This window comes from Mesocricetus auratus, unplaced genomic scaffold (genome assembly GCF_017639785.1).
Source record: "Mesocricetus auratus isolate SY011 unplaced genomic scaffold, BCM_Maur_2.0 Super-Scaffold_100013, whole genome shotgun sequence".
NCBI lineage: Eukaryota > Metazoa > Chordata > Mammalia > Rodentia > Cricetidae > Mesocricetus > Mesocricetus auratus.
Genome location: NW_024429196.1, coordinates 8572931 through 8595959, shown reverse-complemented (window position 1 = coordinate 8595959; position 23029 = coordinate 8572931). Strand labels below are relative to the sequence as shown.

At 39.0% G+C, this 23029-nt stretch overlaps 1 protein-coding gene across 5 annotated transcripts in view; it reads right to left on the bottom strand.

The window, feature by feature from the left end:
- Nucleotides 1-23029, bottom strand: part of Arhgap12 (Rho GTPase activating protein 12) — an 89615-nt gene that overhangs the window by 23533 nt on the left and 43053 nt on the right. For 2 of the 5 annotated variants that reach the window (XM_005085161.4, XM_021236014.2), the window contains exons 4-8: nucleotides 14730-14990; nucleotides 10862-11002; nucleotides 9338-9418; nucleotides 6374-6499; nucleotides 1897-1971 (exon numbers count right to left, since the gene is read on the bottom strand). In XM_005085161.4, coding sequence (XP_005085218.1) covers nucleotides 1897-1971; nucleotides 6374-6499; nucleotides 9338-9418; nucleotides 10862-11002; nucleotides 14730-14990 — 684 coding nt within the window. The remainder of the gene's footprint in view (nucleotides 1-1896; nucleotides 1972-6373; nucleotides 6500-9337; nucleotides 9419-10861; nucleotides 11003-14729; nucleotides 14991-23029) is intronic. The other 3 variants (XM_005085162.4, XM_005085165.4, XM_021236015.2) reach the window with 3 other exon arrangements.

The following is a 23029-nucleotide window of genomic DNA, read 5'->3' as shown; positions in this document are numbered from 1 at the left end:
ACCAAGATTTTAACTCACATAGAGGGAGAGGGGGAAATAGCTTTGTAGTCCCTAACTATGAAAAGAAGAGACAGACAGGTACACTTTAGAAGCAGAGCCGGCAGAGGAGGCCTTGAAAGTAGACACCAGGAAGAAAGGTAAAGGGACAGCAGTCTCAGTGGGAGGCAAGCGAGCAGAAGAGACACGCAGGGAAGGAAAGCAACGCCCTGTTTATGTGGAAACAGAGTCGTCCTGGTAGAGGCAACACAGCTGTTCTGTGTTAACCTAAAGGATACAAACAGAAGGCGCACTGGTGAGGCAGTTCCTGTGGTGGCCATCAGAGGGCACTCTGCATCCAGGACAGATTAATGGCTGTCAAATGGACAGGGAAAATCGGCAAACAGTGCTTTGAAACTGTATGTAGATTTACAAACTCATGTTTCTACAATCACTTAGAAATTCCTTTTCATTAAAACATAGTCTAAGAGGAGGTTTCTGTGAACTATATATTACCTATATTTTAAAAAAGGTTTAAAGAGAGTATTGTTTTTACACTCCACCATTATCTCTTAGCTTATTTAGTGCTAATTAAACGTTCAAAGATAGTATATACACAATGTGATGAAAACCACAAAATATAGGAGAATAACAATTTGAAGACATGCATGTATCTCCACATTTATATGTGGGGAAGGAAAAAACAAAGGTCAGGAATGATCGGTAGAAGTGAGGCATGTCTGCAAACCCAAGCCTGTACGGAATCTCAAGTCTGACATATTTCATCAAATAGTGACTATCAAAGTTTATCTTCTGAAAAGGTAGCGTTGCATTTATTAGTTCAGCAAGTGTTTGCTGAGCAGCTACTGTGTGGCTCTGCCAATGGTGCTCCTTGGTGGGGAAGACAGCTGATCCCAATGGGTGCCAGCACTGCTCTTGGTTTTATGAAGTAAGTAAACAGAACTCTTGCTATGAAGAGCATCACAAGGAAATCTCAGCTAGCCTAGGGGATTAGCCCACGTGCTCCGAGGAAGCAAAGTTTGAACTTTATTCTGGTGGATATGCACAAGCTGCAAGGCAGAGGTGTGGGGGAGTCTCCTTGCAGAGGAAAGGCTGAGAGACTAGCCAAAGTGTCCTGTAGTATGGGGGAAGAGGACACAGGAAGCATGAGTTAGGGACACAGCAGTCCAAGCGCAGAGTCTTGCTGTCCTGTCCTTAAAAATGTTAACTGTAACCCAATAAGGGACAGCGATGCAGGCCAACAGCAGATCAGTGTGACAGGAAGAGCAAGAGTGGAAATACCAGGATGAGAGCAGGCTACACTGTTAGAAGAGAAGCTGCCAGTGTTCCCTGGTCACACCAGCAAGGCCTTCCATACCACAGATGCACAGGGCAGCCATGCCGCTGGGCAGGAAGGCATACTTCTTACCTTTAGACTGCTGGCCTGGGAAAGAAAGTGAAGTATAATTGCAATATTCTCTGGAAAATTTCTGATGTTGTTTGTTTTTGTCTTTTGAGACAGGATTTCTCTGCGTAGCCCTGCCTGTCCTGGAACTCACTCTGTAGAACAGGCGGGCCTTGAACTCACAGAGATCCACCTGGCTCTGCCTCCCAAGTGCCAGGATTAAAGGCATGCTCTACCGTTGCCAGGATTGGAAATTTTTGTTTTTAAAATCCAAGTATAAATTTCTTACTTAGAAATATGACATAAAATTAATACCATATTTTGCGCAAAGGGGGCTTTAAAACAAATTAAAACTTGATTCTTAAAACTGTTTAAATTGTATTTTTTCCTCAAAGGCCAATAAAATTTAATAGAGGCACAAGAAATATTCCAACATTATATTTTTAAAAAATTAATTTACTGAAAATGACTGAAAAGGCTAGGCTATTTGTTTTGTATGTTTCTAATATACTAACTGGATCTTGATGCTTTGATGAGGTAGGAGAAGACTCATTTTCAGGTAAGCAGTTTTTTGTGGTAGTTGGAGACTCCTACAAGAAATAAGTAATGAGAAACGTTACTCTATTTTAACCATGTCTGTTTCACCCTGTGTTTACAGTGGGAGAGCAAAGCAAACAAAGGAAACCATTTCCTTGTTATTCTAGCTCAGCTCTAAAAGTAGGATGGCACTGAGCTGAAAACTATAGATTTTATTAGAAGTTTACAAACTATGGCATGTTTTATAACAACTATGTTGGCTAAAATAGCATATCAGTTTTAATTAACCCTTTTTAAAATTACTTACATTCTAGTCACCGTACAACATGCTAGTAGTTATGATAAACATGATTATTGAGGGCTATGCTAGAAACATTCACAAGAATTATGTGTAATTGACACAATGGAATTTTTAATCTAAAGCAATGAGAAAATAAATTTAATTGTTATCCGTATTTCAAGGAATTTATAGTTACTCTCCAATAATTAGATACAACGATAAAATATATGCCATTGAAATCGAGCATTTAAAGATTAGTGATACACTAGGGGGATGTTTTCATGTTTAAGTTTACAAGAATATCATAAGCACAAATGAGCAAGGGGTCCTATAAGCAGTCTGTTTGGTCAAAACTAAAAGACAAATACAGTATTTCTTATGAAGGATAAGACTGGAAAGCATTTTTTGTTCCAACGCCTACTTTGTATTTAATTTTCTCCATTTTCCTAGATGCTTTGAATAATTTGAGGAAAAGAGGATGAAAGTCATGCCAATACTGCTTACTAATTGCCAATCCGATCAAACAGTCCCTTGAACAGCCACCTCCACATTGTTCATCCCAGTGTCTATACTTATGAAACTGCAAGTTCAACAACCCTAGGAATGTAGGTAACAATGCCTCTGACCTCAACACTCATTCACTTGGAAAAACATCTTCAGTTTGCACTCGGTATAATTTATACACACAGAAACTACACAGCAATCAAGACTTACACGGAAACCTTTGAAAGGACAATCTCACAACCAAAGCTGACACCACTGATAGACAAAATGTTAAAATCCTATCCATAAACTCTAGAAAAAGAAACTAGGCTTATCTAAACTTCAGTTCAACCTCATTTGAGTACTTTTTCTGATTTCAGTCATATGACTTCTATGTGAATTAAAACAGCTGGAGAAAGAGGATTTAATGATTCACCAACTACAAAGCAATTGAATAAGAGCAATATAGGTCCCACATACATAAAATCCACAAATGAGAATAATAATGAATACACAGTTATAACTAGAATAAAGAAGCAAGTATCCACTTATGTACCTCTGTAAGTATATATGTATACATACATCTTTTACATCCATGAACAGGTTTTGGGGGGGAGGTTGTTTGGTTGGTTTCTCGTGACATGGTTTCTCTGTGTAGCTTTAGAGCCTATCCTGGAACTTACTCTGTAGACCAGGCTGACCTCAAACTCACAGAGATCCACCTGCCTCTGCCTCCCAAGTGCTGGAACTAAAGGCGTACACCACCACCCAGCTCATGAACAGTTTTATTTAGTAAGAGCCATACATAAGCAGAAACAAAGAAAACCACTTGGATGCAATAAACATAGACACACCCACAACTACCTCCCCTTCAAGGTTATTGAACTAGGATCCATGTCATAACAACACTTGCCACACAATACTGGGTTTTATTCAATTTAAGACATATACCCATTATGTATAAGCCTGTTCTGATGCAGTCACTTTTTATATAACCTCAAAGACTGCCCTATTTTAATAAGGCATGTTTAGGTGATAAAAAGAAATGGAAATATTTACTTAATGAAGCAATTAGCTGTGAGTCTATTTCAAATGGCAAACTGGAAGAGAGATTTCTACTAAAAATAAGTAAATGTTTGTTCTCAGGACAGTCACATTGCTGTCACCTAAGGGCAATTAGATGAAAAAGGACATGAAGTAACACTCGGTATAGGTGACTTCGAGGATCAGATTAAAGCTGAATCTCACAGAAATGTGTGTGTGTGTGCACACTCACCCTCGAATATGATGGGATACTTGGAAAAAGGAATTCTAAGTATGCCTCACCAAAACACTCACTTTATTCTCACTGAAAGAGATAGTGGAGGTAGTTCAACAATAGCTTTTGCCAAAGAGTTTTCTGTATACCTAGAAATAAATCCAATTCCTGGAGTTGATTGTATTTTCCATTAAATACCTCTAGGAAATCTTCCTTGCTAGGCAAATCTCAATACTAATATTTTCAAATACATCTTCAATAACACTGATTCTAAAACATCATTTAGTATCTTCTAGACTTCTACATTTAGAGATAAAATATTCTTGAAAATAAAACCCAGAAATTGGTCTACTTTCATTACTGTTCTGTAAATTCATATTATAAATATGAAAAGTCTACCTTGTTTTATATACATTTTAAATATTTATATATATTTTAAAGTCTACTTTAAAAATCTACCTTGTTTTATATACAAAGACTAATTTACACTCAATTGCACTAACAAAACATTTTATTTTGAAATGAATGAAATCAATCGTTTAAAAAGCATTTAAGACTGAAAGTAGCCAAACATGGGGGGGGGGGGAGAGAAGTACCAACAAAGTTCACTTTAGCCGGGCATAGTGATATAAACCTACAATCCTAGCACTCTAGATGCAAAGGCAGGAGGGTCACTGTGGTGGCTTGAAGAACTGCCCTCATGGACTCATTTATCTGAATGCTTGGTCTCCAGTTGGTGGAAGTATCTGGGGAAATTTAGGAGGTGCAGCCTCACTGGAAGAGGTGTATTATTACCAGTAGGTCCCTCCCCACTCCTTCCCGCACCCCTGTGCTTGTGGATCAGCTGTAAGTTCTCAGCTACTGCTCCGGCACCATGGTTTCCTGCTTACTGCCATGCTCCCCAGCAGGATGACCATGAAACACAGCTCTCTTAATCGTGAGCCCCTAAATTACATGTTTTCTTTATAAGGTTGCCTCCATCATGGTGTCCCTTCACAGCAAAACAAAAGTTACTAAGATAGTTCCAAGTCAGCTTATGCTTCAGAGAAAGATCCTGCTTCAAAAGAAAGAAAAGGAGCAAAGCCATGGAAAACCAGTTAATTATGTATGCTACAAAAGAAAAGTGACGATGGCTTTACAGAAAAAGAAAGGAGTCCCCAATGACAAAGATCTTCTAAAAGTAATAGTTTTAGAATGTTATCATCCCTATCACCTTCTAACAAGGGTATGACTGATGTTTTACAAATGCACAGTAAATGTCCACCATGCCCTGAAAGGAAACCATATACTAACAGTGAAACTGAAGGAGAAAAAAAAAAAGCACCCTTTCTGAAACCTGCATCAAAATTCATTCCCTATTAGAAACAAAAAACATTACTTCTCAGAATGATAAAAGCAATGCTGTGTGAGAAAATAAAGCAAGCAGAATCCCAGCTTTTCCTGGGACAAAGAAAATGAAATCTGTATTATATGAACCTTCCTGGAGATGAAAGACAGTAAATGTGGCTTTAAAATAGTGTAAGAGTATGTAAGTATAGTGTAAGGTATAAGTAAATATGTAGTGTAGTATCAGTATATATATACACACACACACTCATATATACACACATACACTAGCTCAAATGTGTCAAATACATACATCAGACATCAGTGAGTCCCCAAAAAGTTGGTCTATTGTACAAAATTTGAAAAAAACCTTTAAGTCAAAAACTACTACATAATAAGCTGATGCTAAATACATTTAATTAAGAAGAAAATATTTTCACAGTACATGTAGACAAAACCACTAATTTTCATGCAAGAATTAACTGACTATCGAGTGCCCTGCCCTAAATGGTATATCTGTACCACCCTCCAAAGCTCAGGGAATATCAGAGAAGAGAGAAAGAACTAGGAGCCAGAGGATGAGGAGATTAAGTGGCTGCTGCATCCATAAACGCAAAGCAACAGTGACTGCCTGCATAAGACCGTGACAAGACTAGGCATCTCAACATTCCGACACACACAGGGAGGATAGTTAATAGCTGGGAGTGGGGCGGTATCGTAGTCCTCAGTGGTGTAGCCACTGATAAGTTGCCCTTGCCCAAATAAATATCACCCAAGCGCATTCAGGAAACCCTATTAAATGTAGCAGGCTGTAAAAGCAAACAAATGAAAGCGGGGAGATTTGTTGAGAAGAGGTCAGTGGGAACAATGTAAGAAAGGGTAGTGAGGGGGTGAAATAACCAAAGTACTTTATATATGTATGTGTAAAATAGTGGAAAAATAAAACGTTACCTTGTACTCAAAGGAAAAGTCGATATTTTAGCCAAGAATTGTATTTAACAGCAAAATATTACATAAAGATTAGTATAAATGGCTAGAACTCATTCTAAACAATATAATTCCCCAAAAACACTTGCCAAAATTCTCAACATATTCTCCAAGCTCTTACCTTGTCATTGGTGTCCAACACTATGGTGCTATGTCTCCACTTGGTTAACACTATTGGTTCTTGCAGCCGCCTGTCCAAGCTCCTACTTTTAATTATTTCTCTTTGCTGCTGAGATGAAGCATTATACTAGGAAAAAAAATATACCTCATAAAGAAAAGATACAAACGTGGATCTACAATGACACATGATCATTAGGCAATATTCAAGTGAACACCACTAATAATTGTCTACTCTCAGTTTTCTTAGTGAGCAGCCTTGTGACATGACTGAGATCCTATATTTTACAGTTGGATATACCCAGCTAATGTCATCTTCTGTAAAATATTTGCTCCCTATAAACTGTTCCTCAGTTGCAAAAAAGACTGAGCAGACCTGCCACCTTACAGAGTTGCTCGAAGAGTGAATGAAGTGGAAACATCTGGCCTTCCTCAACACTACCATAGTTACCATAAGGTTTAAGTAAGTTTTTTCTTTTTTGTTTTTTTTTTCACACACCATTTTTATATTTAATGTTTTGGGAGTTTGTCTTTGTTTCACTTAAGGCTAGACATACTACTGTTTTCCTAAAGTAACACAGGTTCAGAACACTACTTCTGAACATAACAACTGTGTAAGAAAAACAGGACAGGCAATTGCTGCTAAAAGAAAATGTCATACAAAATTAATGTGTTATCAGCACAGTATAAACTATGGAGGAATCTGGAATGTTAAGTAAATCATATAGAAAGATGAAGAACTATAAAGCTTTGAGAATTATGCTACCTTATGTAGGCAACTTTTAAATGCTTTAGGTTGTAATAAAATAACAGGAATAAACTTCTAAACAGGTGCATTCTTTTCCTGGAGCTAAAGGAAGCCCTAAAAAATAGTCCAGCAAACCTTAGCCTTTAATGATTTCGATTATAATTTCAACAACTATATTTAGTACATGTTTTCTCTGCACAATATGTCCTTTTTTGACTCTCCAAAGTAAATGCATACAAGTAGCCATCTAACAAAACTGTTACTCTTTCTCCACAATGAAACTGGGCAAAGAAGTCAACACATATGGGTGTTTGTTTTCAATTCAGCATTTTTTGACAAACAGCAATCTTCAGATTATCATTTCTAGACTAACAATGATGATGCTGAAGGATCACCAAAGTCCTGTGTCAGACATTTCAAATGTAAAGAGGCCCAACTGTTTGCTACATAGGGCTTCTCTGAAATACAATCTTCACTAGCAATCACTGGGTGGTTGTGTGTAAGCTTGTATATGAAATTTCATGGGACCCTGCCTAGCTTTTGAACTTGTAAATATTACAATTTAGGAAAGCCTTTCTATGTGGAAACAAAGATAATATAAAATTAATATGAAAATACTCATAATTTTAAATGTGCTCACATTTACCAGGCACAGAGAAGTCACAGGAGCAAAAAAGCACAACGAAATGTTAGATGATGATAAAGTACACACAATCAAAGAAAAACACAAGACAAACCCCACAACTTAAACACCCTTAGTTTAAAAAGCTGATCAAGCTTTAACATGTTTCTAATTCCCATAAAAAAATTAAAATCTGAACTAAAATCTTACTGACTTATTTTAACCAGATACATAAAAACAGACTATAATAATAACCTAGTGGGCTGGAGGGATGGCTCAGGGTTAGGAGCACAGGTTGCCCTTCCAGGTTCAATTCTCAGCACCACATGGCTGCTCACAACCCGTTTGTGAGGATCCTCCCTCACACAGACACACATGTAAAATACCAACACACATAAAACATAAACAAGAAAAAAAGAACCTAGCACTGAGTTTTACCATTTTAATATAATTGCTTCTAGAGATTTTTCTAAAGAAACACAGTAAGAGGACACATTTGATGCCCTCTGAATACAACTTCCTGATACCACGTCTCTCCTTCCTCCTTAGCTACATTACATGAACTTGGTGTTCATCATCCCAGTACCCATATGAAGGAGTTGCCACAGCCTGTAATTACAGGGATGCAGTGCCCCCTTCTGGTCTCCACAGGCAAGACTCACTCACACACAACATGATGCCCATGTACACAAGCAGGCATACACACACAAATCTTTTTTTTTAAGCCATCTTGAATGTTTTTACCTATGTTATAACATATTACACACATAATATACTGCACAGTGTTGCCTTTGTACTACCAAGGTCATGTCTGACATTAATACTAGTTTACAATACTGCAGCAAAAAGTGACACTCTGCACTGCACCCTATGTTCATCAATACCTGGTAGTGTCAAAAGACGGAGAGAGACAGAGACAGACAGAGAGACAAAGAGACAGAGAGACAGAGAATGGGGAGGTAGGAAGGGAAGGGAGGAGGGGAGGGAGGGAAAGGATTGATTCACTTATATACACCTTCATTGACAATGATTTTGAGTAACATCACTATCCTTTCTCCTGAAAAGAACTAAATACAAGGCTAATTCCATGTAAGAACCCCAGATAACTAGACACAGAACAGCACGACTGGTACTAAGCAGAATTCTTATTTCCAGGATAATAAGAGACCAGTTTCAAGATAAATCAAAAGATTTCCTGAGTGAGAATAACCAGGATGAGGAGGTGATAACTGTTCATCTCCAACAATGTTAGGGAATCACAGAGTTGCAAATTAACTAAGTTGCTTTTTAGTGAATAAAAGAAAGCTAAGAATGAATCTGTAAAGTAAGTTTAAATCTACCCTAGTCTACCTACACAGGGAGCTTCAGCCAAGCCTGAGTTACACACACACACACACACACACACACACACACACACACACACACTCTCTCTCTCTCTCTCTCTCTCTCTCTCTCTCTCTCTCTCTCTCTCTCTCTCTCTCTCTCTCTCTCTCTCTCTCTCTCTCTCTCTGGATGGATGGATGGATGAGCTGGGTCTAGGGTTCCAGTGCAACTGTCTTCATTCATTATGCACATAAAGTCAACATTGAGCTTCTTACCTTTGGCAATTCCCATTCTGACCGAGATCCATCTGCACTATAGTAATACTGTCTGCCTTGATCATCAACATGCTTGAGCCACTACAAAAACACAACAGGTTTTTGTTTAGTTTAAATAAAGGCTACTTTAAATGGCTACTATAAGAGTTATTAGATATTATTCTCAGGAATTTCATCCTACTTGCAACAAACTAACAAGTACACAAATGAACTCAACAAACTAACAAATTAACAAACTACACTTAAGTTCCATGAATGTAATATTCAATATTAGTATCGATTTCTTTTTCCTCAAATGTCAGGGAGTAATTCAAATATCACTTAACATAATAAGAAACATAAGACACATCTGCTAATATAGGGTATAACCCATCCTGAAAACAGGTTTGAAACATTAAAGAATATTTTCAACTTTTAGATATAAAATTTTACAACCTAAGCCTTATTTTACACAATTCCTTATTCTTTCCTTCAGCCAGTACATTGTACTCAATGCATTTTAAATAGCAACAAGAGAACTGCACACAATATAATACAGGACATGAAGGGGGAAAGACTACTGCTGGGGTAAATATATTTAGTCTTTGTTATTATAGAAGTATAAATCACTATTTATATGCAAGGAAGAGGGCTATTTGTCTACCCCCTACCCTTAATTAGCAAACCAGTTATTGAAAATTACTTCAGAGGTAATAAATAAAAAATTGAGATCCATTCATAAACTAAATTAATCATGAAATACTAGATTCATGGTTTTTGTTTTACACAAATTTGGTCCTAATGGAAGAAGGAATATAAGCAGTGTAAGAGTGTATAATAAGCTGGGCGTTGGTGGCGCACGCCTTTAATTCCAGCACTTGGGAGGCAGAGACAGGTGGATCTCTGTGAGTTCGAGGCCAGCCTGGTCTACAAGAGCTAGTTCCAGGACAGCCTCCAAAGCCACAGAGAGAACCCTGTCTCGAAAAACCAAAAGAGTGTATAATAACTGCAAGTTGAGAAAAATCATTAAAAAAAAAACACCTCAACTTTTCCTGAGAGAAATATACAGAAATACTATTATTAAAGAAGCCTAAGCAAATGAGAGCAGGCCTGCTCTCAAAGATCCATCTGAATGGGTTATCAGTACCACAAAATCATCATTGCTGTAGTCCATTTAAACCGGGAAGCAGGGATCACAGAGTAGCTTGGTGGCAGAGTGTTTGCATATCATGTGTGAAGTCCCATGTTCCATCCCCAGCCACAACAAACAAAACCATGAATCAGTAGTATTACTAACTACTCCACTGTAAATTAAACTACCAAGAGGAATGCTTCCCATGAGATTTTTTGCAGAGTCTTGCTGATCAATTCAGACTAACCTCAAACAACCCCCACTCCTGCCTCTGCCTCCCAAGTGCTAGATTATAAACATGTACCTCTGTACCAGATTATGAGTTTACTACTATTAAAACTCATACACAATCATCTCATGAGAGGATTCTGCCAAGGTTTATTAGGTGAGAAAAAGAAGAAAAAGAAAAGTACCTTTTCTTTAGTATAGTCACTGGTATATAAGGTATGCCCACGTTCATCCAACTCTTCTGACCAACCCCTTGGAGGAGAACCACACTGACTATCTGACTGGCTGTAACAACTGCTGTGGTAGTTTTCTTCTGATGAGAAAGGCTATAAACAGTCAGAAACACAGGATTTTTCTTCTTTCAATACAAATATGCAATAAGTGAGAATCTAAAAATACTGAATTTACTTGACTAAAATCACTAGGATATCTTGAATATACTAATATTCAAATATTTAACTTTCAGAATAAATTGTCTTTATTACATCTTAAGTAGGGAGGTAAAATTAATAGTGGTTAGTTATTTGATCTTATTAATGCAATCCTGGAAAAAGCCCTGACAGGAAAAAAAAAAGTTACAGTTAGGCACAGAAGAGTCTCAAAGGCTTTTGTGTGAAAGGGTTGGCTCTCGGCTCTTCGTGCCCTATGAGGATGCTAGGCATGCAGATTCGATATAGCCATGCCTGAGTTACGGCTGCATGAGCTATTAAAGGGTAGGGCTGGCTTAAGCAAACAGGGAACAGGCAGTATGCATCGGAAGGGTGTATCTTGTCCCTGGCTCCTTACTCTCTGTCTCCCATCCCTCGCCTCTGTCTTCCCTAGCAGCTGTCTTGAGGTGAGTAGCTTTCTTGCTCCATGTCTTCCTACTATGATATTCTCCTGACCACAATAGCCAGAAACAATGGATCCAACTGACCAGACTGAAAATATGAGCTCAAATAAACCCTCCCTCCTTTGACTTGGTTTTCTGCAGTGTGGTATCAGGATAGAAAGGTGATTAACAAAGACATCTTCACATTTACATCCTAGTGAGATTACAGAAAAGTAAATATTATGAGCAACTAGTAAGAAAAGACAGACTACGCTTTCTAGGACCAAATGGCAGTTAAGTTTTCAGCATCAACAATGGAAGCCAGAAAACATGAGAGTAATGAATTAGCAAACCAAACCAAACAAAAGAGAACCAAGTCAACAGCCAAACTGAAACTATGGAAGTCATTTAAGTACAAGTAACTCAACACTGTGTCTGCTAAACATACACCAATACACACACTCTTTCAGACACCCCCCTAAAAAATTAAAAGATTCTTCACTAAGAAAAAGCTCACAAGGAAATTTAAAAGCATGTATAAAAATCAGAAGAAATTTAAGGGAAAAATAAAACTGAGGGTTAATTGTTGAGCTGTAATACATGATACAGAAGCTACAAACAGAAATAAAGTATGCAGTAACAACAGCATACGCAATAGCTGGCTTTAAGGGCCAGGGGGACTAATGAACGTTAGACTGTGATAAAGCAGACACGGTGGATGTCCAGGGCAGCAGTGGTAGCAGCATTGCTGTCCTCAGGCCAGATAATCTTCTGCTGTGAAAGCTATCATGTGCTGTTAGAGAGCAGCAGCATCTCTGGTCTCTAACACAGTAGTACTTCCCTCATTATGATAATCAGTCTACAAACACTGGCAAGGTTCTAGAAAGCACATTTTTCTGCAAAGCACTGTCACCAAGTAAGAACCACTGTTCTAAGAAAACTACCAGATAAGCTTCTAAGGCTGTGATTCTCAATCTGTGGGTCACAACCCTTTTAGGGTCACATATTAGTTATCCTGTCTATCAGATATTTACAATATGATTCATAACGGTAGCAAATTACAGCTATGAAGTAGCAACAAAAGTGGTGCTATGGTTGAAAATAATTTTATGGTTGGGGGTCCCCACAGCATGAGGAACTGTATTAAAGGATCACAACATTAGGAAGGTTCAGAACCACTACTCTAAGGTAAGACCAAGGTGTGATCACTTTCAAATTTTACAAAAATAACTGTAGGGAATTTTATCTAAAACAATACACACCCTCAAGAACAAGGAGAGCAGAGCCTGCAAATCAAATGCCTCAACTAGCCATGCAGAAGAGAGCAGAGTCTAAACTGGCAGGCAGGGAGTTGGGGCAGAAGAGAACATTAAGCTTACTTGGCAGGATTTGGAGATGGCTCAGAAACCAACAGCATTAGAACTGGAGGGAAGGAGGGCTAGGATGGTCATGGTACTAAAGACAAGAGGGCTAAAGGTGCCAGAATCCCCTGCTTCATGCCTGTCCTCTAGGCATGCTCCCCAGCAGAACTACAATCAGTAAGATCCTCAGCTGCAAAGCAAAACAGAGTCAAGACATGGATAGAGAGACTAAGGAAGCATCTGAGGATTGAATGCTGACAGTGATGCCCTGGAAGCCCCATGTTGTAGGCAGAAGGGCTACAAACTTCTCTAGAGACCAATTAGTCAACATGGAAAGACCCAACAGGTCTAACAGGAGACAAACAATTGACCCAGATATCCAATTCAAAAGTTCAACACCTTGTAATTATGAGAGAAAATCATTTTCAACCTATAATTCTATACTCAAGCCTTTGATTAATTAAATACAAAAACAGAACAAGACATTTTCAGACTCACAGTCTCATTTTTTCCTCCATGTGTACCTTTCTAGGGACGTGATAAAAGATGTGCCCCAGAAACTGAAAATACCTACTGTTATACTGCTGTGCTGAAAGTGTAAGTTGAGACACAGTAGACAAATCACCTTCACATACATAGTCAGAAAGCTAAGAAATGCATAGAAACCTCCTGTGTATATCTAAATTTTGTATTAATCTCTAATTTAACCTTTCCTTAATAATTATAAAGATTTCACTATTGACACACAAGACAGTTTATTTTCAAAAATCTTTCTAGCGCTGTAATCCGGACACAAGTTTCCTAACTTTCTCAGTATAGATGAACATTTTTGCTATGGTTTTTCTATTTTTATTTTATTCGTGAACATTAAAAGTCCAAGCCACCATCAAAGAGAACTATGAACAGTCAATTGAAAAGTAGGACAAGAAGAGGAAACTAGCTACAAAGCTCTTAAATTCTGCTAAATGCAGGACAGGTGACCCAGCTCCTTGCAGGAGCTCTGATCTTATTTGTGCAGCTAGCTGCTTCCTGTGAGACTTGGTGTCCTGTCAGTGACACATCACAAAATGACAGGACTTCACTGCATCCCACCAATCCTACACACCTAAGCTACAAAAACAGAGTTCTTCACACTAAAATGTAACTAGTCAAGTCTCCCTAAGCACCTGTAGCAACGGAGAGGAAAGCAGGAGAAACAACAGTCATCTACCTCTAGGAGAAAAGGATTGTGAGGGAATTATCTTACACTTGACTAAAACAACCACAGCAAGGGAATTATCATTACTTCCCTTAACCAGAATTAAAAGGTTACCTTGTATCCAACTGACACAAAAACATGAAGGAGTTTGATGGCCACAGAAAACTAACAAAGAAAAGAAGGTGACTACTTTGGCAAGTTAAGTTAACTTTGTTTTTACTTCTCTGGATAGGTCTAGTCACCTATGTTCTTTCTTTTTATTGATTTATGCAGTAAGCATCCTTTTGGGGGTGAGGGAGCTATTGAGATGGGCCAGTCTCAAACTTGCTATGAAGTCAGGCGTGGCCCTGACACTGATTTTCAGGCCCCGACACTGATTTTCAGGCCCCATCCCCCAAGTGTTGGAAGCCCAAGAGCCCACATCTGCTGTGCTTGTGCCTCCTGATGCAGTAAAGGGAAGAGAGGGCAGAGGACAGCTCTAACACAGGCCAGGAACCAGCGAGTGCTCTTTAAATCCAGCATCTGCACAATAGTTAGAGGTTAGGAAGAAGCTTGAGAAAATGCTTGGTATCTAGATAAATTTCTCCACCACACTGACACCAAGAAACCAAGAACTTTCTTTCATATCTGAATAATGAAGAAAAAACTGGGAGCCTTACTGATTGGCTCTAATTTATTCATACCTCTAGCTCTCCTGAGCTCTGGAAATCTCGGTTTGTGCCGGCATCCCGAGCCCATCGGGGTGGTTTCCAGGTTCGCTCCTGGGTTGCACGGTTATAGTAGTAGCAACGGCCTGAGCTGTCTTTGTGAGTTTCCCATTCTCCATTAACTTGAATTGCTGGGCTCCCAGGAAGTGGAGGGAGAGCAGACTGTGATATTTTCAGTTCCTGCAGGTTGGCATAGACTGGAGAGTCTGGTCTTCCTTGATTAGGGGGTGTCGTTGCCTGTAAAATAAAATTTAAATCTCATGTTTAAAATGGCATATCATTTACAAATTGAAATGACATTAAGAGATTTATAAACAACCATACTAGTGTATTTCAAAACATGGGGAAAATATCAAGAGCTGAGAGTGTAGCTCTGTGATATACCTTTTCTCCAGAATGCTCACCGTCTAATTGTTAGCACTACAAAATAAATGAGCAAATAAGTATTCAAAACAACACATGAAAATGACCAAGAAATGCTAAAAGAAAATATATAAAAACATGGGCACAAATGCTACGATTTAGTATTCTCAGCCAGATTGAAAATGTAAGTAGCTTCAAACAGAATCCCAAAGTGTGTTTTACAGATTCCCTCCTTAAAAGCAATAGTCAATTAACTGACAGTTGTAGGCTCTATTCAAGATTTACTGACTAGAAGGATGTACAGCACTGGGTAAGACCACTTCACCTATTCAAAAGTGAAATATTTAATCCATAAATGAAAAGATGGGATTAAGCCACTAAGGTTTCCTTTTGCTCTAAAATCCCAATATTTTAGATAATTAAGCACAGATTTATTTCTGTATATGTGAATGTATGCTACATGATGCTAGAAGGAGGTATCCGACTCCCTGAAGCTGGAGTTACAACTGTTGTGGGCTGCCCAGTGGGGGAGGGTAGACAACACACACAGGGTGGGACAACAAACGAGTCCTCTGGAAGACCAACAAAAGGTCACTGAGCCACCTCTCCAGCTCCCAAACAATTTTAAATTATATTTTTATACTCCTAGTCAGATATATAATATAATCACTCTCAATTCAATAAACAATTAGCGTAATTGGAAAAAGAAACACCCATTCACAGTAGGAAAACAGAGAGTTAACTATGTAGAAACAAATCTTAAAACCAAATGAGACTACTTAGAAAACTTTTCCAAGGACAGGCTCAGTGGTATATAGTGTGTGCTTAGAATCACAAACCACAAACTCATTCCTCGCCACCATAGAAACTTAGACACAAGTCCTGTTCCTAATTCCAAAACTCAATTACATGAAATTCTCTACAAATTAATACACAATCTCTGGGTGTAGTGTGGCTAGTACATTAGCACTCAGTCGATAACCAAATTTACTGAATGAACAACATCCAAATAAACACAAAACTAAGGAATTGGAGCTGGTTAGGAGTGACAGACCAATCATTTCTAGTTTGAGGAAAAGGATACTCAGTTGTGCTCATTTGAGAATGAAACATCTCCAAAAGAATTGAGCATCACATACAAACACAAAAATTCTGTCTTCTAGAATCTCAGCAGATAGTAAAGAACCGTGAAACTAACTAGTCATTTGAATGAATGACAGACAGTGCTGACTACATGGTGACAGACAATTATGGGAGCACAAAGCAGCACCCTGAGCATGAGTGAGTAGCCTTTGGGATGAGAAAATAAAAGAGAGCTCTGGGAGTCAGCAGAATTACATGTGAAGAAAACAGCATGTCAGGAAGACGGCTGTGGTAGCACTTACCTTGATCCCAGCACCCAGAAGAAGGAGGCAGGGGGATCTCTGTGAGCTTGAGGGCAGCCTGCTCTACACAGTGAGTTCCAGGACAACCAAGGCAGAAGAGACCCTATCTCAAAAAAGAAGGGGCATGTCACCAGTCACAGACTCATACAACCCACAAAGTGTGTGACAGAAGTAGCAAGAAAAAGACATAAGGAGAACAAGAATAAAGACAACCCTATGTGCCATGTTTAAAAGCACTGATGTTACTAATGTTACTCAAAGCTCTTGTCTAGCATGCACAAATCTGTGAGTTCAACTCTCAGCATAGGCCCCTGGAAGAGAAAGAAGTAGTACCATAGGTGCCATCCGATATGGTATGAAGGAATTACCAAGGCTTTAGCCAGAAAGAACATTCTAAACTACTGTAACATTAAAAGGAATACAACTATTGGATGTACCTCAATGGTAGAGTGCTTGCCTAGCATATGCAAAGCCCTGGATTTCCCAGTACAAGACAAAATCAAGTGTGGTGGTTGGTTTGGTGTATGCCTGTAATCCCAGCAATTGGGAGGAGGCGGCAGAATCAAGAATTCAAAGTTATCTGCAGCTACATAGCAAGTTCAAATTCAGCCTGGACCAGCCTATCAAAGGGAAGGCAGGAAGGAGACAGACGGTGTCTCCCTTCTCCACACTCCTCTTGGTAGGTCAGTTGGACGATGGGTACCAATACTACAGAAAGAAGATGAGGAGAACTGCAATAAAATTAGGGGGAATGTACAAGTGGGGCTAGAGTCCAGATATAACCAGGTTAAATTATCATGCAGATGTTACATTTTTGTGAAAGTTTGCTTTACATCTTTAAATCATAGATTACTGTCATAATGGAGAATGGTATAGCAAGAGGAAAGAAAAGGAGAAGCTCCTTGGATTCTAAAAATGTCCTATAAATGTCCAACTGGAAATGCATCAACTGGGAGCTGAGAGCAAAATCGGTCAAAAATTATAAACGTAAAGACACTTGGTCATAAGTTAAGAGCACATACAAGACAACTCCAGAAAACTGGTAAGACGGGAAAAAATAGCTCAGGCTATTCAAGTTCAAAGCTAGCAATGATCTAAGGAGTAGTGACTTCTGTTAACAGACAAGACCTGGCAAAAGGATCTGGGGGAAGAGGCACAAAGAGTAAGGAACTTCTACAGCAGAGCACTGTACTGGCAAGTCAAAGAAGGGGCTTTTTGAATGGGAGTTCCACAATGCCAAATCCACAGACCTTAACATGCAGGGCCAGAAGTCACCTGACTCAGCAATCAATGTATTGCAAAGATTCAGCTATCAGCCTGGAACATCTGGCCTGCCACTCTCAGAGCGAGTGGGACCTAAGCATGAGGACACCAACCCCACATGAAAGGTGGCACTCATGTGTAACCTCATCACTGTGGATCAGTATGAGGGAAGTAAGCCTAGTCTACACAGTGAGTTTCCCAGTTCACTGCGAACCTGTCTGAAAGATATCCCAGGGTCGACCTCTGGTCTTCACATGAACTCACCAGACAAGTGTACATGCATGTAACACACACGCATACCCCACACACAGTTCCCAGGAGAAATATCAGCCCTTTCTAATCAGTTGACTGCATATTCATAATCTACTTAAGTCTTCAATTTTTGCTCTTTTTTAAAAAAAGATTATTTATTCATTCATTTACGTGGGGGTGAGTATATGTACACATTGTGGGCAGAAGCAGGGTGCATGAATCTGTACTTAGGTGTGAAGGGTAGAAGAGGGTATTGAGTGTCCTCCACTATTCACTTGCCTAGTTCTTTGAGGCAGTCGGTCAGTCTTTATTGGCTAGACTAGAAGCCATCAAGTCCCAGAAATTCTCAAGTTTCTGCCTAAATTAGAGCTGGGGTTACAGATGTGCACCCAGCTTGTTATGTAGATGTGAAGCTCAGAAGCTGGGTCCTCACGACTCCATAGAAAGCATTCTGTAACTGCTGAGCCTCTCTCCAGCCCCTACTTTCAGTTTCTGAAGTGGTACTTCATTATGTATCTCACAATGGTCTTGAACTGAACTATGTAGCCCAGGATAGTCTAGAACTCATAGCAATGCTGCCTCAGTCTCCCAGAGAGGCATGTGCCACCACACTAAGTTCAAGTCTTCAGTTTCTAGAATGTATAGAAAAAGAACAGAACCCAGAATTTGTGTAATTCTGAATTGCAAACATAAAAGAATTATATTTATTATCAACTTCCTAAACCAATGGGAAAATTAAAGAAATTTTAAAATTCCTTTAAAATCATCCAAACTATTTTGAGAACTGAAAATATAAATTCTTGGTATAAATACTTAGTATAAAATATCAAATTAGTTCTTTGTATGTACACAAAACACATATTAGTTACAGCAAGGATTAATAATGTACTGCTTTGTCAGGAGAACATATATACACACACATATACATTTAATTTTGTGTGTTTGGGTACACTGTGCTATGGAGGTGGAGTACGGAAGTCAGAGGACAGCTTGCAGGGATTGGTTCTCTTCTATTACAGAAACACTTTGGAAGCAGTTAGGCAGGATGCTTCAAGAACTTCTAGAGAGCTGGTGAGGTGGCTCAGAGGCTAGAAGTATTTGCTGTGTTAACCTAACACACCTAAATTCGACACTTAGAATGTATGTAAAGGTAGAAGGAAAGAACTAACCCCACTAAACTGTGCTCTGATCGCCACATGTGCACAGTGGCTCAAGTGTCCAGACAGCACGTACATGAGTACACAGTCGAAATAATGATTGGGGGGAGGTCAAAATGGGTTTCTCTGTGTGGTCCTCGCTGTCCTGGAACTTGCTCTGTAGACGAGGCTGGCCTTGAACTCACAGAGATCCTCCTGCTTCTGCCTCCCAAGTGCTGGGATTCAAGTCATGTGCCACCACACTCAGCTAAAATTATTATTTATGTTATATATATGAGTGTTTCACCTGTTTGTATCTCTATACTACATGTGTGCAGTGCCCTCAGAGGCCAGAAGAGGGCATCAGATCCCCTGGACTAGCACTGCCATGTAAGCCCAGGAGTGGAACCTGGGTCCCCTAGAAAAGCAGCCCGTGCTCTAAACCAATGAGCCATCTCTCCAACCCTTGATTTCTTTCTTTTCTTTCTTTTTTTTTCAAGACAGGGTTTCTCTATGTAATTTTGTAGGCCAGACTGGCCTCAAACTCACAGAGATTTGCCTGCCTCTGTCTCCCAAGTGTTGAGATTAAAAGCATGCACGGCAACCACCCGACTTGATTTTTTTTCAATTAAAAAAATTTCTTTAAGGAAACTTCTAGAAATATTTTAGACTCCTTTACAAAAATAAAATAAAAATTTTAGTTACAGAAAAATCCTTTCCTAACAAAGATGTTTACTGTACTGTTACTTAGCAGAAGCAAACTGAGTACCTAAGAACATAAGCACGGTTAATACTGTTTAGTAACATCACAAAAGCTTTGAAAAGACCACGTGCAATTGATTAAAAACAGCAAAAACAATTACGAAGATAAGGAAAACAATATAAAACTGAACAGTAAGTCCCACCTAAAACCTGGAAAGCATGAAGAAAAAAACAAAACATCAGTTTTCTCTAAGTAAGAATGGGTATAGTTTCTAAACATCTCATCTCCTAACTGTACCAGCATGAGAACTACCACCCCAGAGCTTGTTTAGGAACTAGATTCTAGGGACACAGGCACCTGCATGTTCAGGAGTAACATGGTAACAACTAGAGGTTCCTAAGGGCAGCTGATGGAGTATCTGTGTCAGTCACGTAGGGGTGTTCAAATCTTTGGGCAGGAGCACAGAATTATGAACAGCAGTGGTAGGATCAAGAACCTATACGAATAAATTATATACAATACCATACAGAAGATCAATAAAACTCAATCAGTGAACTTTGGCCCCTTGACCTAAAAAGCAAATATTTAAGCACAAATCTTCCGTCTATACTCTAGCTGTATCTTCCTACACAGGAATCAAAGTAAGAATTAACAGACACTTAGGATATATGAATCAAAGATTAGTTTTCTAATGTTTGTAAGGAAAACCTTGCTTGCACATTGTCATCAATAAACAAAGGTGAATTTTTCATGCAAGGAAAAAAAATCAACCTTTCAAAGGAGAACAAAAAAAAGTTAATTGTATATGCTATATCTGTCATTAATTAACAACTGAATTGGGACAATACCACTGCTCATGACCTGATTTTATATTTTAAAAAAGACTTGGCCTGTTCCACTTTACTCAAAGGATTTCCAGGAAGGAACTCTGGGAAGCACATCTAAAGGTGGCTTTAAACTTAAACTATGTCTGAAGTTATTTCAATGCAGGAAGTACTATTTGTCTTTTTACCTTTGATGTCAACTTAAGAACTATATTACAATAAACTTCAGAGAATGGCAGAATCCAAGTCAGCCAAGGATAAACATCACACTTACTAAACAATATATGCTGTTCATCCTTATACCCTTACCTTACTATAAATGCAGACATACTACTGAATAGAATAAATCCCTATAGTCAATAATCAATCCTTACCTTACTAGAAATGCAGATGTATACTACTGAATAAATTCCTATAGTCAATAATCATATGATGGGGGAGGAGGGTAAGGACTAGGCTACAAAACTAAATTTAAATTATATTTTAATTCTAACTCATACAACAAAAAGGGATGGGAGTAGGTGGGTACATGGGTGAGTGTGTGCCCCTGGCAGGATGGCACAGACTTATAACCCCAGCACAAGGTCAAGAGGAATACCCCAAGGTCAGCCTAGTCCTCATAGTGAGCTTCAGAACAGCCAGGATTACATAGTAAGACGCTATCTAAACAAAAACAAACAAACAAAGGTGTGTATCTATGTCTTTTATAATTTAGTTACTTAAACAAGTCTTGTCTTTTTTTCCCCTGTAACTTTTTATTGTAACATGGGGCCATTTGTAACGATATGTAACAAAACAAAAATACTTACTAAACAGCCAGCAATAAAAACATGGCTAAATCTGTTTTAGTTTCAAAACTAAAAATTACCTATCACCTTTAATTCCAAGCAAAGTTTTTCATATAAGGCAATTGTAAGAAAAAAAAACCAGCATAGTACTCCCACTTAACAATTCTGAAATACAAACTTATAAATCCAAACACTATCTTAAAGCACAGCCTCATCAAGGCTCCAGGCTCTGCACAGCACACTGCTATTTTTGATGGTTTACTTATTTAACATTTAAGAACCCTTAACAAACAGGTCCCAAGGAGAAATTCTGAAGCCCAACAAATGTTCATTTCTAGAAATCCTACAACACACTAATGAAGCCATTTATGTGCTATTAACCCTTGGTAACAGGTGAAAATTAGTAACACTGTCAACATGCCATGACAGAAACTAAAGCCACTGGAAGCTGCTGTGCAAGTCCTACATGTTAGTGACCAACACATCACTGTGTGTTAGCTTCCACTGAGGAAGCTTATCAAGTTAGATTAACTGAATGGAAGAAAACCCCCTTCAGACCAAGGCCACACTGGTCGCTCCTACTTAAACTCTCACAAGCACCCTTTCCTGCGCCTTCCCTGCTCTGTAGCTTATTGTAAGGGTGCTTAACATACCACTCTTAGCCCAGATTTCCTTGTCTGCTTTTCCCTCCAAAACTCAATAACCTCTAAGACAGACGCTTTCCTGGCTTATCCCTTCATCTTCAAAGCCTAGCTACTTTTACACAACTAAGGAAGCTGTAAGCCACGAAGATACAGTGGAAATGAGAGTCTAAAATCGATTCCTTCTTCCTATCTTTACAGTCTTCATGGAAAATCTTACCTATTGCCATTTCTTCAGCAAGACCAACATCTTTCCCTCCAACACATCTCTCCTGAGCCACAGGTAGGTAGTCTGAATACATACTGATACTCTACATGTACTTCAAACTCACTGTGTACTCTGCTTCACACTTTTCCATAAAACGCTACCTCACTTCACCTGTCAGTTCACAGAGCAGTACCTTCACCGTCTGAAGTCATTTGTGACTAACAGTTTTACTGCTTCCCCATTATAACATCACTTCAAGCCAGGCAGTGGTGGCGCACACCTTTAATCCCAGCACTCAGGAGACAGAGGCAGGCGGATCTCTGTGAGTTCAAGGCCTACAGAGCTAGTTGCAAGACAGCTAAGGCTGTTACACAGAGAAACCCTGTCTCAAAAACAAACAAACAAACAAATATTACTTCAATTATTTCTACCCTACCCAAAGTAACTACCTAGCCTAGGCCTCTTCCTTTTGCTGGAATGATTACAATTGCCTGCAGTGAGGTGTCTACTGACCCCATTTCTTTGTCGTGCTCAATCTCCTTAGTACCACTAGCTAATCTCTAGAAACATACTCCCAACTGCTCGCGTGTCTGACTCTAAGTGCAAACCCACAGCAGAAGCGAACGCTCTAAGCACTCCCTCCCGTCCCTCGCTGCCTCCGCCACTGCTGTGCTTTGTGTTCTTTGCTCTACATCCCTTGCTTCGCAATCCTA